The sequence below is a fragment of the Vanellus vanellus genome, assembly GCF_965231255.1.
Source record: "Vanellus vanellus genome assembly, chromosome: 2".
NCBI classification, from domain to species: Eukaryota; Metazoa; Chordata; class Aves; order Charadriiformes; family Charadriidae; genus Vanellus; species Vanellus vanellus.
In genome coordinates this window covers 12,364,345-12,379,192 of record NC_138906.1, presented here as the reverse complement: position 1 = coordinate 12,379,192, position 14,848 = coordinate 12,364,345, and the positions used below count along the sequence as shown (strand labels likewise).

The window sequence follows — 14,848 nt, the reverse complement described above, 5'->3', positions numbered from 1 at the left end:
TTTACAAACTATTAAGCAAGCATAGAATGTTTGCAAAATGAGAACAATACAAAAATTGATAAAAAACACAGATATGCTAATGTGAAAAATCAGGCAGATACACTAAGTATAAATGTTATTTCACCTTTTAGCACTTGGAAGTTCAAGAGGCGTTAATTCCATGTGTTTTCAGCCACTGTTGAATTTGATGAAACCTCCTCTGCACCTGAAAGAATGAATTAAAAAATACCAGACAACCCAGTTGTAAGTTGATGGAAGAATGCTGAACTAAAACGAACATTGCAGTAAATTATGGAGACCAAGCAGATTTTTGGCTCAAAGCCTAAAGTTGTTTGGTTTAGCATGAGTCTTACAGGTGCTTGGCTTATCACTGGCTATTTGAATATATATTATGTTGAAGTCGTCAAAACAGTTCAAGTACCACACACAAAAAGAGTAAGTACCAGCATGGCAATTAACTGTTATCAAGAATTCATTGCAATGCCCAGTAAATAAATCAAAGCACCAGGATGTAAAATCAAAAGCAGAAATCTTAAGCTGTGACTTCTAAAATAATATTTAGTTCAGTCAGGCTTGCACAGATGAAGTTTTAAAATTGCAAAGATAGGTAACCCAGGTTGGAGACAGGACCAAAGACTGCGGTTCTCTTCCATGCGTCTTCTTCTTGCTAATGAAGAACAGATTCTTTGGGGGATGGGATTGATGGTGGACTATATGTAAATGCTATAAAGCAAAACAATAACTGAAGAACAGAGGCACTGTACATTTTGCCTTTGAATAACTGACCCCTGTGGAAGTCATGCATGTTAAACTGCAGATGCGAGCATCTAATGGATGTCAAGGTCACTGTTTGGTGGCACTGCCGGCACTGCCACGCGACTTTGACAAATGCCCAGGTTTGTATTCTTTCTAAATTAGTTTCCTGCAAGTTAATTTGTTTTCTATCAATTTGTTTGGTGGGCAAAAGTTGTACTGAAAGGACCTTTCATCTGGAAGTGAGTTGGTGGTACTGCTTTAGGAAGACGGTAACTGATGCAGGCTGTGTCGCGTTTTGGGACTTCTGTCATGGTAGTTCCTGAGGGCTTCTGAGCGGAGCCAGCTGGAGGGGTGAGCAAGCAGCCTTTACGGCATGTCTGGAAATGAATAATTTCTACTGCATATATGCTCATCTACTCTGTTTTGCTCTGGAATTGAATGAACACAAATTTCAATTCTCCCAAATTTGCATCTTTTGTATTATTTCAGTACAGAATCCAGACATAGCATGGTTCAGGCATGTCCAGAAAGGACTGCAAACCTTTGGTTAAGCCTCACCTCAATTTTTACTTCATCAGTATCAAGCCAAATGATGTAAGAGAGGTTTTGGATGTTGTTGATAAGGATTCTTAAGAGTTTAATTCCACTGCATTAATGTCTGCTGTACACTGGAGCTGAATTAGAGCAATTGCCTGTTGTTGCTGCATTGCCCCGTCTTTGATGGACTTGCCCCTTAGGTCACCGAGCTTTCGCTGCCTCTGGTACCTGTCAAACGGGGAAATGAAAGGCAACCCACCCAGGAGAAATAAAAGCAAATATAAGATATGCAAATATAATTTATTTGGTATACAAATGCTAGCCTTGGAGTGTTCTTGCTAGTGAAAAGCACAGGGAAAAGCCAAAGGGCAGAAAAGTTATTAGAGAAATTCTGTGATGATTCCCCAGTTCCTATCTCAGCTCCTGGAGAAGGTGGGACTCTTCTAACACAACTGGGTATTGCTGGGCTTTGGGTTGTTTGGTCTAAATGCCCATATAATTCTCCATTATCTCATTTTCCATTAGACATTTCTGATGGTTGGGATTATTTTCTAAGTAGGATTTTGGAGAGGAAGATGTTGAGGGTTCTTCCTACTCTTCCCCTCACCTGGGGAAGCAGCTCACCTGTGGGAGCAGCTCCAATCCTTGGTCACTTCAGTACACGACTCCTCTATGCCTGTGTGTGCTTTTATTCCGTGGCTCAACTCCCCAAAGCTGCAGCCGGGATGGACTGGCACTGGCCAAATCCCACCGGTGCCATCAGGTGCCAGCAGTGGAGCTGGGAGCGGGTGCTTCCCATGTTCTCTGCATGCCCTCGGCAGAGGCAGCTGACCCAGAGACCCCGCAAGTTGACTGGGGCTTCTGTTTGGGAAAGGTCGTGCTAACAGCGGGCACACTGGGGCTCTGTCTCCTGTGACGGGGAGGGAGCAACCTGCGCTGGGTCACAGGGAGCCATCAGTTTTGGGGTGATGAAGGCAGGATTGTTTCCGAGCAGAAGCTCTTGTCTCTCCAGCCTGCGGAGGCTGCCCCTTCTGCATGGTGGAGGGAGCTTTCTGTTGCCAGGGGGCTGTTTGCATCCCCCAGCTATCACGGCCTCAGATAAACGTAGGCGCTGGAGAAAGGACCATCCTTCCTGGGTGCAGAAAGCTACAAATGACACCTTGCCTTGCTAAAGAGGTCCATTGTGTTCTAAGCTGGCAAATCACCCAGCTCAAATAAGCTTTAATTTCTCATAGGACCCTATTGTTACCCTGTAGTAAAAGCTACTGTGGGAAATTTCCATTATAGGTGGGAAATTTCCATTATAGCGGCTGCGAGTTCGTACCGGCTCCATTCTGGCACTGCCTGCATGGCCAACAACGGCAGCAGCAGGGACTGTCCTCCTGGGGCTGGCTGGCCATGTCCTGCCACGTAGCGCTCGGTGCTCGGGCTCCTTTGGTCCTCCCTGGCCCCGACAGCAGGGTTATTCGTGTGTGTCTGTGTGTTGCTGGTCCTCTGTCCCAGTTCAAAGGGTTGGAACATGAGGGCTGCATTGAAGCTGGATAAAGAGGGATTTTGGGGTAAGTGAGTGTGTGGGCAGGTGAGTGTGCTGGGTAGTGCTGACAGAGCAGAAGCGGGTGCCTCGTCCCTGGTGCCCGGTGGAAGTGAGCCCTGTTTCCCGCTGTCATCCCACCCATCCCCACCGCCGTGCCAGCTGGCACCATCGGCAGCCCCGTGCCGGAGCTCCTGCCCGACCCTGTACCTGCAGCGTGGCAAACGCCGCTGGAAATTTCTTCTGCAGCCACTGCTGAAGTCACTGGAGGCTTCACGGGCAGAATGCAGTAAACTTCTTATTTAATTTAAATTCCCAGTAGAACAACCATGTATGTGTGCACAAGCATACGGTAAAGGCACACGTCGATGTTTGCCTGGCGGGTTTGAAAGCCTTCGTGTCAGGCTGTGGCACGCGCCATGTACCCCACACAAACTTATTTTTTAATTAAAGTGTGTGCTAGTTGCACTGCAAAATTCCTGGGCTTCATTTTGACTCCATGGTCCTCTCCGTCTGCAGAAGGTGCTGGCAGGCGTGCAGGTCTTCACCATGTAAAATTGCATCATGTATTTAATTGCAGGGAACCACTTGTAAGAAGAGTTAGTAACTGTCTGAAATACTTTTCCACCCTTTTCCTGCATTAGATAAGGGGTTATTTTTATTGAATTGCAATGAAAAGGCAAAAATCGTGTAGGCAAAATAATATTTCCGAGACAACTGAAACGGTGAGCTATTTCAGTCTTGCACAGAAAAGGGGGAGGTCAGACAATCTCTGAAGTGTCATTTAACTTCGCGTTTCTGAAACTATTGACTCAAAACGTTTATTTAAAACATTTATTTTAATTGCTTACTTATCCAAGTGTCTTTCTATAGTAACACCCCATTCTTTTTGAGTCAGAGATGCAGAGCGATAGGGTATCCCTTTGCACGGTTTCAGCTTTTGTTTCTCGGTAGATGTTAGTCGTGAGACATTTTGGAAATGCTTTACCGTTTTGTTTCTGAGGTGTGGGCTGGAAATCATGCTTCAGTGTCTGATAAATGCATGCTCTCCATTTTAAACCTTCTAGACAAATATTTTTGTAATGCTTTACAGCTTTCTTTTGCCTGCTTAAAAACTTTAAAGTTAGTGACTGTAACCTTGTTATTGCTCTCTGATAATTTTTGGTTAATATCTTAAATCCACTACAACCTGGAAAATCACTCCCTTTCTTAGTAAGAAAACCGAGGACCGGGCTTTTAAGTGTCTGTCTTTATTTTTCAAAATCAAACTCTCTTGAACTTGGCAGTAGTTGTAGTTTTTGTTTTACTTTGGTTGCGCACCCCTCTGTGGCTTGTATTTTATGTTTACAGGTAAAATGTAAAAGGGATTGGCAAAAAATATCAAACGAAGCTGTATATTCTAGACATATAGAACTCCCATGGGTTTTGAATTTGTGAGGTGCGCCATTTTGAAGTTCTGTAATGCAGAAAAATTTCATCCTGATCCGACACCATCTATCCTACATGCAGGAAGGAGATGTAATTATTTTTTTTAAAGTCCTATAATACCAGTGAAACCAGCTCCACTTCATTTCTAACTCCATTCAGTTCTACTATTTCCAGTCTCGGATAACTCTGAGCACACATCTATGCTTTCTAATCATTCTCACTCCCAGCTATACTATGGAATGTATCTGGACCGCATCTGGAATATTGTGTCCAGTTCTGGGCCCCTCAGTTCAAGAAGGACAGAGAGCTGCTGGAGAGAGTCCAGCGTAGGGCAACTAAGATGATTAAGGGAGTGGAGCATCTCCCTTATGAGGAAAGACTGAGGGAGCTGGGTCTCTTTAGTTTGGAGAAGAGGAGACTGAGGGGTGATCTTATTAGCGTTTATAAATATATAAAGGGGGAATGTCATGAGGATGGAGCCAGGCTCTTCTCAGTGGCGACCAGTGATAGGACAAGGGGTAATGGATTCAAGCTGGAACACAAGAGGTTCCACTTAAATTTGAGAAGAAACTTCTTCTCAGTGAGGGTGACAGAGCACTGGAACAGGCTGCCCAGGGAGGTTGTGGAGTCTCCTTCTCTGGAGACATTCAAAACTCGCCTGGACACCTTCCTGTGCAACCTCGTCTAGGTGTTCCTGCTCCGACAGGGGGATTGGACTAGATGATCTTTTGAGGTCCCTTCCAATCCCTAGCATACTGTGATACTGTGATACTGTGATACTGTGTGAATGCCATCAGGTTATATTCAATTATTTCCCTTTTTTGAATAGTTCTGCCCTCAACAACTCACATGATATTAATGTGGGCACTGGCAGAGACAGCCAGACACAGAGATACTTGAACTCATGCTTCTTATGCGGGAATAGAGTACGTTTGCACGCGGGTGTGCAGGCTTGTGGATCTCCATAAAATTAAAAAGCTATGTCAGTGGATTGTAGAAAGCAACAAGGGAAGGATTTCTTTCCTTTGGCAGAGCCTTATTCTAAATCAGTGGTACCCATGAAGCTCCTTCTGCATCCATTGCAGGGCTCCATATGTCTGCTTAGGATGATTATACCTTCCTTGATGTTGCCTGCTCAAAAAAAATATAAATTCTTATTGGTTTGCTGGATTTTTTTGGTGTAAGCGGAAATTCTACAGCAGAAAAAGGCTTTCCCAGCTCTCTCTTGTTTTTGGAAACAGCAAGGAAGTTTGCTCATGGGATGCCCTCACCAGACATGGGACTACCCATACCAGTGGTGCTGTGTGTGAGCATTGCAGAGGCAGCGTGGGATTTGTCCCCTTGTAGCTCAGCAGGGAGGGAGGGGGGGACTTCCAGACTGGCTACCCACTGTTTTTAACCGCTTTTTTTTTTTCTTGTTCTTTTTCTTCCAACGTTCTGGCAAGTTCCTTGGGTGGATTTTCCCCCAGAGTGGTCACGCTCCCTGTCCCGCAGGCGTGCTTTCAGAGGCACTGCCGTGGAGGCTCCAGAGACTTCCTTCACAGACTTCAAAGGGCCTTTTAGAAGCCTCTTGAAATTTAAGCACTTGGACCGTTTTCAAACAGCCTTGAAATCCTTTATAATTGACTCAGCTGATTATTTTTTGATTTTTTTTTTTAGTGGGAGGGAAGAAGGACATGGACAGAGTAAATATGTAGCAGTAACAAAACCTGCAGACGATCCAACTTCCATTGTAGACTGTCTGTGCAGTCAGCAGAGGTTGCGAAAGTGTTAAAGACATTCATTAAATTGTAGTCTTTGAATGTCTTCACAGCTTTGGTCATGCATGGAGAATGCAACCACTTCCATTTCATGCCGATGAAGTCTTCACATCAGCCTGTATTTTATATATATGCAAATACCTACAATCAAGCCAATTATATACCAGTTGCACATTCAACATCCTTTGCGGAGTGACCTGTCACAGCCGCCGCACTGATAGCGGCTGAAGCTGTCATGTGCTTTAGCGACTGATAGCGTCACATGGGAAATGTTTTTTAATTGAAAACTCATTTCTCAGAATTAGTACTGCAGTTCAAAAGATTTCTCATGATTACTGGTGCGTGTGTCTCACCTTCACAAGTCTTTGTTCCATGGATTAAATCAACTTCCTTCTGTTGATAATTGTGTAGGAAATATTTTTTTCCTGGAATATCTATTTTTAAATTGGAAACTCAAAATAAGTAGGTCATGCACAGCTTACTGTTTAGAATACTTATATATATATATTTAAAAATACACTAAATTATTTAGTTATGAGGTAAGATGAAACGCAAGATGTCAGGGGGAAAAAAATCTCATTACCTGCAGTGTCAACCAAGGAAGCTTTGAATTGCTTGTCTTTTAAATTAGGATCCTGCAGCTTCAAGAATGTGTTCATATATAAAATGAACATACCTGCTAGTTTAGATTGCAGATATAATGTCTGATTAATACGTGCTGTAATTTATGTTCTCCTTCATTTGCCAAAAATACCCATGCTAGTGCTTTACGTGCATAAACACAAATCATACAAATGTAGCAGGAATTTCTGTGCCTAATTCATATGATTTGTCTTTTTGCTTAATGAAACGGTTGTGCCCAGAATGATACGAATAGTCACGTGTCCCTCCAACTCTCCACTTCTTGGAAGACCGAAAGCTTGAATTGCATCATCTCCGAGGGAAGGGGAGAAATGATTCCCTCGTAGTGAAAACCTGGAGAAAACAGACCGCTGTTTGTTCCTTCTCCATAAACTGAGTCCTGGCAGTTTGACGTCAGTGTCCAGGTAGCCATGTGACTCATTTCTTTTCACCATTGACGTACATCACACATGTGATAAGGAGAGATAATGGAGGAGGCCCCAGGTGACAACCTTCTCTTGCACTCCGAACAGTACCTGAGATCCACTTAGCAGCGATTCAGGTGGTATCTGCTAGGGCTGCAGGCTTCTTGGTGCGACTCCCCGGTCCATGGCAGTTGATCTTTATCCATTTTAAGGAGAAGATTAGCCAGTGCAAACAGCAGCTTCTGCGCTCTGCCCATGACTGAAGGGAGCTTCGTTAGAGGAGAGGAACCAGGAGATCTGATAACTCCACCACAACAGTTGTACTGCATTGCTGAAATCATTCATCTCATCAGCATCCTGCCTGTGCTCCATCGCCCACCAGTTAGGGATGGTTAGGTGAAAAATAGAGCACAAGTCAGGTAAAATGTGACTCAGCCCCTCATAGAGCCTCCTAGTTTCTGAAAGTAAGAGGCAGAAGTCTTTTTATGTCTGGTCCAACATATGTCTGGACCTCTTTTGCAGCTAATCTTACTGTTGTCCTTTACAACACGATGGAGCAGTCAGTTCCACATGGAAGTTATGTGCTATGGAGAAAAGTACTTTTTTCTTCAATTTCTTTTAAGTCTGCTGCTTGATAGTTTCCTTGGTACCCATTTCTCCTATTTTGTTAAATGGGGAACTGTCGTGTCACCATGTGTCTGCTATTCATGATTGTGTAGAACTGTCATATCTCCTGGAGGGAACTTGTCTTCATAGACTTTCAATATACAGAAATGTTTCCACAGGTCTGTTCACCCTCACTGTTGTTGTCTCCCTGTAGATCCTCTCTTAAGGTGAGGCAACTACCACTAAATACGCTGCAGGATGAGGCTTACCATGAATTTATATGATGTTGTAGGTACGAGGTTCCTCATTCTCTCCGAACGATTCCTACTATCTGTTTACTTTTGGCTTATGGTTATTTCTAATTATATTTCATTGGCTTAATTCCAATTCACACATTTTTCTCTTCTTCAGTTGCAGTAGGTACGTTATTTATAAAAGAGTTGAGTAGACGTGACTTTTCATGTTGTTTTCATGTTCTTTTGCCAGACTGTGGTGTTTACCACAGCTCAGTATTTAACATTATTCTCTGTGAGGGAGACGTCTGAATGCAACCTCTTGGGACAGGTCCTTTCTTCAGAGAAGGTGTGAATCACTGTCATTAATGGATTTGCTCTTCATCCTATACCTTTCTTCTAACATAAATGTGAGCGAGCTAGTAATGATATGCAACCAACCTTGCGAGGACTACAGAAGAGCGTTGTCAGGCATTAATCAAAAAGACCATGTAGGTCAGTGGGGCCCAAGCAATTGTCAGCATCTATGCTTGAAAAAAGATGTGCAATCTCAGACCAGCCAAATTCAACACACGTTTTCTAAGCTGTGCTTTTTACTCATGTGGAACAAGCTGTTTGCATAGCTTGGTGACCTATGAAAGCAAGAAAGAGGGAACGCAGGATCCATTTAATCATCAGAAAGGAAGGAAAACATCGTGTTCTCAGGAATCTTCTACTTTTTTTTAAGGATAATTTAATAGGATGTGTAGCACACTAGCTGGAGTTCTACATTCCGTTCTCTTCGCTGCTGTGGACTGTCTACATGACTTTGGGCAAGTCACACTTGTTTTATTTCCCCATGTACTAGAATAACTATGACGAGGATATGATGCTGTGATGTTGTTGATAATCGCTCATTACTTTAGATGGAATCATTTAAATGGGATATTGCCACAGTCTTATATAGAAGAGCAATGAAAACGGTCCTGCAGTCTGGCCTCAAACTGAAGGAGACAAGGGCTACTGCATATCAAACACCTCGTCTAAATGATAGATGGGTAGATGGATGTGTTGAGCCGATAATTTCCATGGCTTTTGCGCTATGTGGGTGGTGTGTACTTTGAAAAACAATTTCATCAAAACTCCATCCCTGTGCTACTTAGCGGAACCTACAAATACAAACAGACGAAATATTTTCTGTATTACTTGCTTTAGGAATGCAAAATCTCAGATACTGTTGCTTCTGTAAAGTTGTCCTTCTGTAGTCTTGCTCTCTGAAATGAATATCTATCTATAATTATTAGCAGTGTAGTTCCCTCCTTAAAAGAATGATTTTTTTTTTCTTTAATTCGTATTTCTTCTGAATTGCCCTGCTCTTTCTCTGGAACAGCTGAAGGAAGATTTCTAGAAAACGGTGATTTGCCATCAGTTTGTCTATGGTTGGGTGCCAAAGAGGTAGGAATTTGGGGATAAATTATCTTCCTCATTTTTCCTCTTACGAGAAAAAACTTGTGGTGAGTAACATGCCCAAAGCCCTGCACCTATGACCATGAGTTTTGTACGTGGGTTTGTGAAGTACGTGGAAATGTCTTTTCATTATCTAGTGTTTCATTTACTTTATTTCATGTTTAGTAAGTGCATCCTTCTTTTCATGTCCATCTTAAATGCTGAGTGTAACATGGACAAAAGACTTAGGTTGTTAGTAAAATTGGGAGGGGAAGTTAGAGCTGTTCCCTTGTGTCACGCTGTAGTAAAATTTGGGGTATAAATCTCAGCATTCACTCTGGAACTGGAACTAGAACGCATTAAGAGTTTCCGCTTTTTAGAAAAAATAGCGTATAAATTGTATAGAGAGATTTACATAGGAAAACTCATTCACATCACAAAATTAAGTCACAGTTTTCAAGCACATTAGCATTTATTTCTGTGAGAGCAAATTACAGATACAAGTAACTATGGAACAGTGCACAGAAAGCTGAGCTTTCAGAGGCTCTTTTTTGAGTCTTTACTGGGATTGCTGCTTGCAAGAAACAGAGGCTGTGGCTGAAAGAAGAGTTCGGTTTGTGTAAGTGAGACCGCAGCCGGCCTCCGTGCTGTCCAATGTAACATTGTTATTGAAGCTTTGCACCCTCTTGAATTTTCATGAACAAAAGAGGAAAAGTGCTGTTTGTTGAGGTTCACAGATCTGCAATCCACCTCCTCCTCTCTCCTGAACTCTCTACCCATGCAGCTCATTTTTCTCAGCCAGTACCAAAGACTTCATCCCATGTCTTGCTTTTAAGTTTAGGAAGGGAGCGGCAGCAGAGTTCTGCTCTTAATGTCTTTCAGATTGGCCGTCTCCGCAGTGCCTGGACTACAGCGGGAGCAGGCTGAAGGTTATCTGCTTGTAGCTGAAAGAGAACAGGTTGAGGGTGAAAGGAGGATCTGTAGGTGGTTTAAATGCCATTTGGGTCCCAAGATTGCATTTAGGTTCCCTCTGTCCCTCTAGTTCTGCTCTATGTTTAAGCTTACTATGGCTCTGTATTTTAGACTTCCTTGATGTCTGACAACTGTAACAGGAACTTTCCATTACTGTTTTACTTGTTTCCATTTGACATATAATGGATTAACTTATTTATTTATATCTTTATTTTTGTATATAGTAAATATAAATGGAATATATACATTTATATTCCATTATTATATTACTGATATTCCATTATTATATTACTTTCCACTCTTGTCAGGTAGCCAAAGAAGCCCATAGCTTTGTAGGAGGCTGCAGCCCAAATTTTACCAGATTCTGTCAGTCCTGCGTTGGTGGGGTAGCCAGGTAAGTAAGTAGCCTGCTTACCTGAAGATCTTTCTAGGATTAGATAGCAGATTAACAGATTTGCTGGAAATAGTGCAACCACACTGCGTGGGAGCAATCCCCGGTGAATCCATCTCTGAAGATCCACCAGTGGATGAGCCATGCCCCGCGGTCGCTGCGTGAGGAGAGAGAAGGGCCAAAGTTCCTGCGTTAGGAGGCCTGATGGAGGGGAGAAAGGGTCACAAGGCAGTCAGGTCACTCAGGTTCAGCTTCGTGGGGAAACCTCGTGGCTGGAAGCAGTGCCTGTTTGAAAAACTGAAAACTGAAGGCAGTACGGGTTTGGATGTGGAAGTTCAGCTCCTGTGTGATCCCTCCTAATAGCGTCACTGTGACCCAGGGGAGGCTGCGGCAGAGACCTGGCAAATTCTGAGATAAAAGCAAGCGGTGCCATTTTCTGTAGGACAAAGAGATAAGGTCAAGAAGAGAGGACTCTCTGAAGTTGTGGGTATGCTCTGGTGTAGTCCTGAAGGAAGTGCATTAAATTCGCTCTTCATAAAATGACAAGGAAAGTATCAAACAACGTTTGGGAGGAGAGGAGGCGGTAGTGAGGCTGGGAACAGATTTATGATAGTCTGTGGTCAACAGAGTTAAATTTCAGGGATGCACGTTTGGATTATATGTATTTTAACGAAGGCCTGTGTGCCACCCTGTAATCTTCACATGCAGCATTAAATACTTTGGCTGCATTAGGGCAGTGATTTCCCTTGGGAAATGAAGGGTAACTTGCTGTATCTCCTGATCACGCATAGCAGGCATCCTTCTTGTCTCACCTCTCTATATACTCTAAGAGTGGAAAGAGAGTGAGTGCTCCTGCAGTACATCTAGTGTTCCCTACATATACAAGCAAAAGTGAACCATGGCCTTGGTGTACCTGCGAGAAGCATGGGCTTCTCTTTCATTGCATTGAGTCCACGGCGAAGGTCATTCATCTGTCACATGGAAAAAAAAATGTGATTGCTCTCCAGTGACTTCATTGATATGGTAAAAATGAATCCAATCACCTTTTTGATTAGGTGACCAAAAGACAAATAAGCTGAGCTGCTTTTTTCTGTAATTTCTTCATACATATGTATGCAGAGTGTAACTTCTGAAAAAAAGCCATTATGCAGTGCCTGACTTTGCAATAACTTGTGATTTTAAAGGGGCTGTTTGACATACAGCTTGCAGAGGTTAAAGTGTAAAAATGTATACACAGCCTGATTTATAAAACTCGGGGCAAGTGTTTTTTTCCTAGTGGAGGTACAAATGTGCTGTTTGTTATTATGCATTCCTTATATTACAGTGGTACTTAGAAACTGCAGAGAAAAGTGCTCTCCTGTGACCTAATATGGCCCTGATAGTGCACCTGAAACTACAGAATAGGTCAGCACTGGAACATGATGGTTTCTTGAAGAAGTCAGAGTCTCAGTTCTGTAAATTAATGTAATTTAACAGAAAAACATTTCAGTGTTTGTTTCTAGGAGCTGTTAGCTTTACAGAAGCTTTTTTGGCAGGCAGAAACTTAACCTAATAAAAACATTGTAGTCAATATATATTTTTTTTAAATTTAGACTTGTGTCCTTGTTCATGCTCCTTCCCTTAGTCAGCTATTACCAGCAGTGGCCCACTGGTAGGTAAAGATACCTACAGAGCCACACCTGAACGTGCCCAAATTTTTCAGGGTATCAGCCCATCTTAACGTGGATATGCCTGCACTGTACAAGCAATCATGACCCTAGCTGCAGCTTTAGCATCCTCCCATATTTTGAGCCCTTCCAGCATTTATGAGTCCAAAGAGTTAGTGATCTTATGTTGTAGCGTAATTTTGTGCAAAAGGAACTCAGAAACCTTTACATAAGACAAATACTTAAACACCAATGTAAGCACAAGTTGAAAAATGAAGGACTTTAGAGATTTCAGGAATTTATTCCTCCAGTTTACTGAGGTGGGTACTAATTTCATGTCATTTATATAACATTTACATTTGAGTTTTTTACAGTAATCCTGTATTTGTGCAGAACTCTTCTATAGGAGCAACCATGTCTAAAGAAACCAGCAAATATTTTGGGTGCAGAGGCTTGGCTGCATTGCTTTTTAATTTTAAATAGAAACTGTTCTGGGATTGTTTCTTCCAGCTTCTTAAAAAAGAAATAAATTGATAGCCACTGGGGAGAAGACATGCTGTTGGTCTGCTACATTGCTCTCTTTAGTCTCAGCTCTTGAGTCTTTCTAGTTTCAGTCCTCTGTATTATATACAATATATGTATATATTTGTATTGCATTTCAAAGAAATAAAGAAAAGGAAACTGTATGTGCTTATCAGATTTAAAATCACAGAAGACTAAGATATTTAGAAATATATATTAAGCACTACATTACCCACTTTTTGGAGAGAGATTGTAGGGGAGGTGTCAGAGTGTGGTGCATGCGATGTTATTTCTGTTGTTGAAAGATTTGGAACAGAATCCTAAGAAGAAAGAAGGGGAAAAGGGATTCTTTCTTTTGTTAGCCAAAGTCTTCTTTCTAACTTTGAGGAAGCAAAAATATGTCTTTGTCTTTGCAATCTCTTCAACCCTCTTATTCTTCTGGTTTTAATATTTTCAAATGAGATTGATAGGCTTAGGCTGAAGGGGTTTTTTAATTCACTCAGCTTCAATCCAGAAGTTTTGGGGTCACATAACGTTTGCCTGAAAAGAACCAAAGAAGTTGTGCTGTCCTAAAGAAGAGGTGGTTTTTACATCAGAGCCCTGCAAAGTCAGAACTAGGCAGCCAAGGAAAAGGGGGAAGTATAAAGCAGGAAAAAACAACCAACCAACCAACAGAAACACTCAGTCCTAATGACAACATAATGATTGATGGTACTAATAAGGAAAGCTTAACTTTAAGTCTTAACTTTACTATAAAATCAGATTTGTCAAGTTTTCTCAGTTAAATGTAGCTAATCTCTGCTTTTGGGAGCTGATAACGTTGTAAAAACTCACTGTGGCAGAAAGGTTTGTATTTCGAGTTTTTTAGATGGAAGCAGGTCAGGAGAGAGAGGTGAACAGGGGTGTCAGAAGTTGGGGTAAGTGGCAATGCTGTGCAGGGCTGCCGACTGGGAGCTGCCGACTGGGAGCACTGGGAAACCCTGGGCTGGAGCATCATGCCGAGTGCTTCTCCCTGCGCTACCCACCACCTCGCCTTACCTGTGGGGGAACTGGCCTGTTGCTGTGACAGCAGGGTGAGAATGATGAGCGGCATGGAAAAAATCTGTATCTAAAGCGTGTTGAAAATCTGGAATTAATTACCTTGCAAGGAGCCAAATGAGAACGAACTGACAAAAGTGTGTCAAATAATGAATGCTGCAAAGAAGGTATGTCATGACCCTTTCATGCAGAGGGTAGGGGGATATTTAATTAACTTAAAAGTTGGCAAATTCACACTGAGTGTAATTACATTGTGGAATTAATTCTTCATAGAAAGTTATTGAGGCCAAGATTTCAGCCAAGACTTGAGCAAGATTCAAAATGGGATTCCGTTTTTTTTTGGGCCCCAAAAGATACTTTGAGCTGTAGCAGTGAATGCCAGAAGGTTTTTGCAATGTCGTGCTCTGAGGTTTAGGTGAGTCTCTAATAGCTTTTGATCAAATGACACTGAGAGGAGAAGGAGGATCGATTATTTACATTTTCCACAACAAACTTTTTACCTTACTCTATCCTCTAAGTAGCAACCACCTTAAGCGCTGAAAGACATGAAAGAGCATTGGAAGGGATACAGTGTGACCGTTCCTCTGTTTCTTATGCTGGCTGGGATCCAGTGTGATCATTCCTGTGTTTCTTAAACTCTTCCAGCCATAAAAATTAATAAGTACCTCTTCAGACATCCAAAGCATGATGTTATTAGAGATGTGGCAAAAGCCGTTATTTGTCTTCTGGAAGACACAAAGATGCTGTATCTTCCCACCTTACATGTACAGGTTTTCAGATGCCTCTCACTGTTTTAATTACATAAGTAGGGTGGGAGTCACCTTTTAGTTAATGAAAGCTTCTGATTCTAGTTGTGCTATCCATGTTTGAATTATAATATTGAAGATTGTAGGGAAAACCGAGATGTTCAGATGGGGAAACAGGCTTTGCAGTACTACTATGGTAAGAAATCATACT

General features: G+C 42.1%; 1 protein-coding gene across 1 annotated transcript in view; it reads left to right on the top strand.

The window, feature by feature from the left end:
• Positions 1-2,812: 2,812 nt before the first annotated feature.
• DIP2C (disco interacting protein 2 homolog C) overlaps positions 2,813-14,848 on the top strand; it is a gene marked incomplete at its 5' end in the record, with an annotated part of 178,225 nt that continues 166,189 nt past the window's right edge. The window contains one exon of the mRNA XM_082479767.1: positions 2,813-2,852. Coding sequence (XP_082335893.1) covers positions 2,813-2,852 — 40 coding nt within the window. The remainder of the gene's footprint in view (positions 2,853-14,848) is intronic.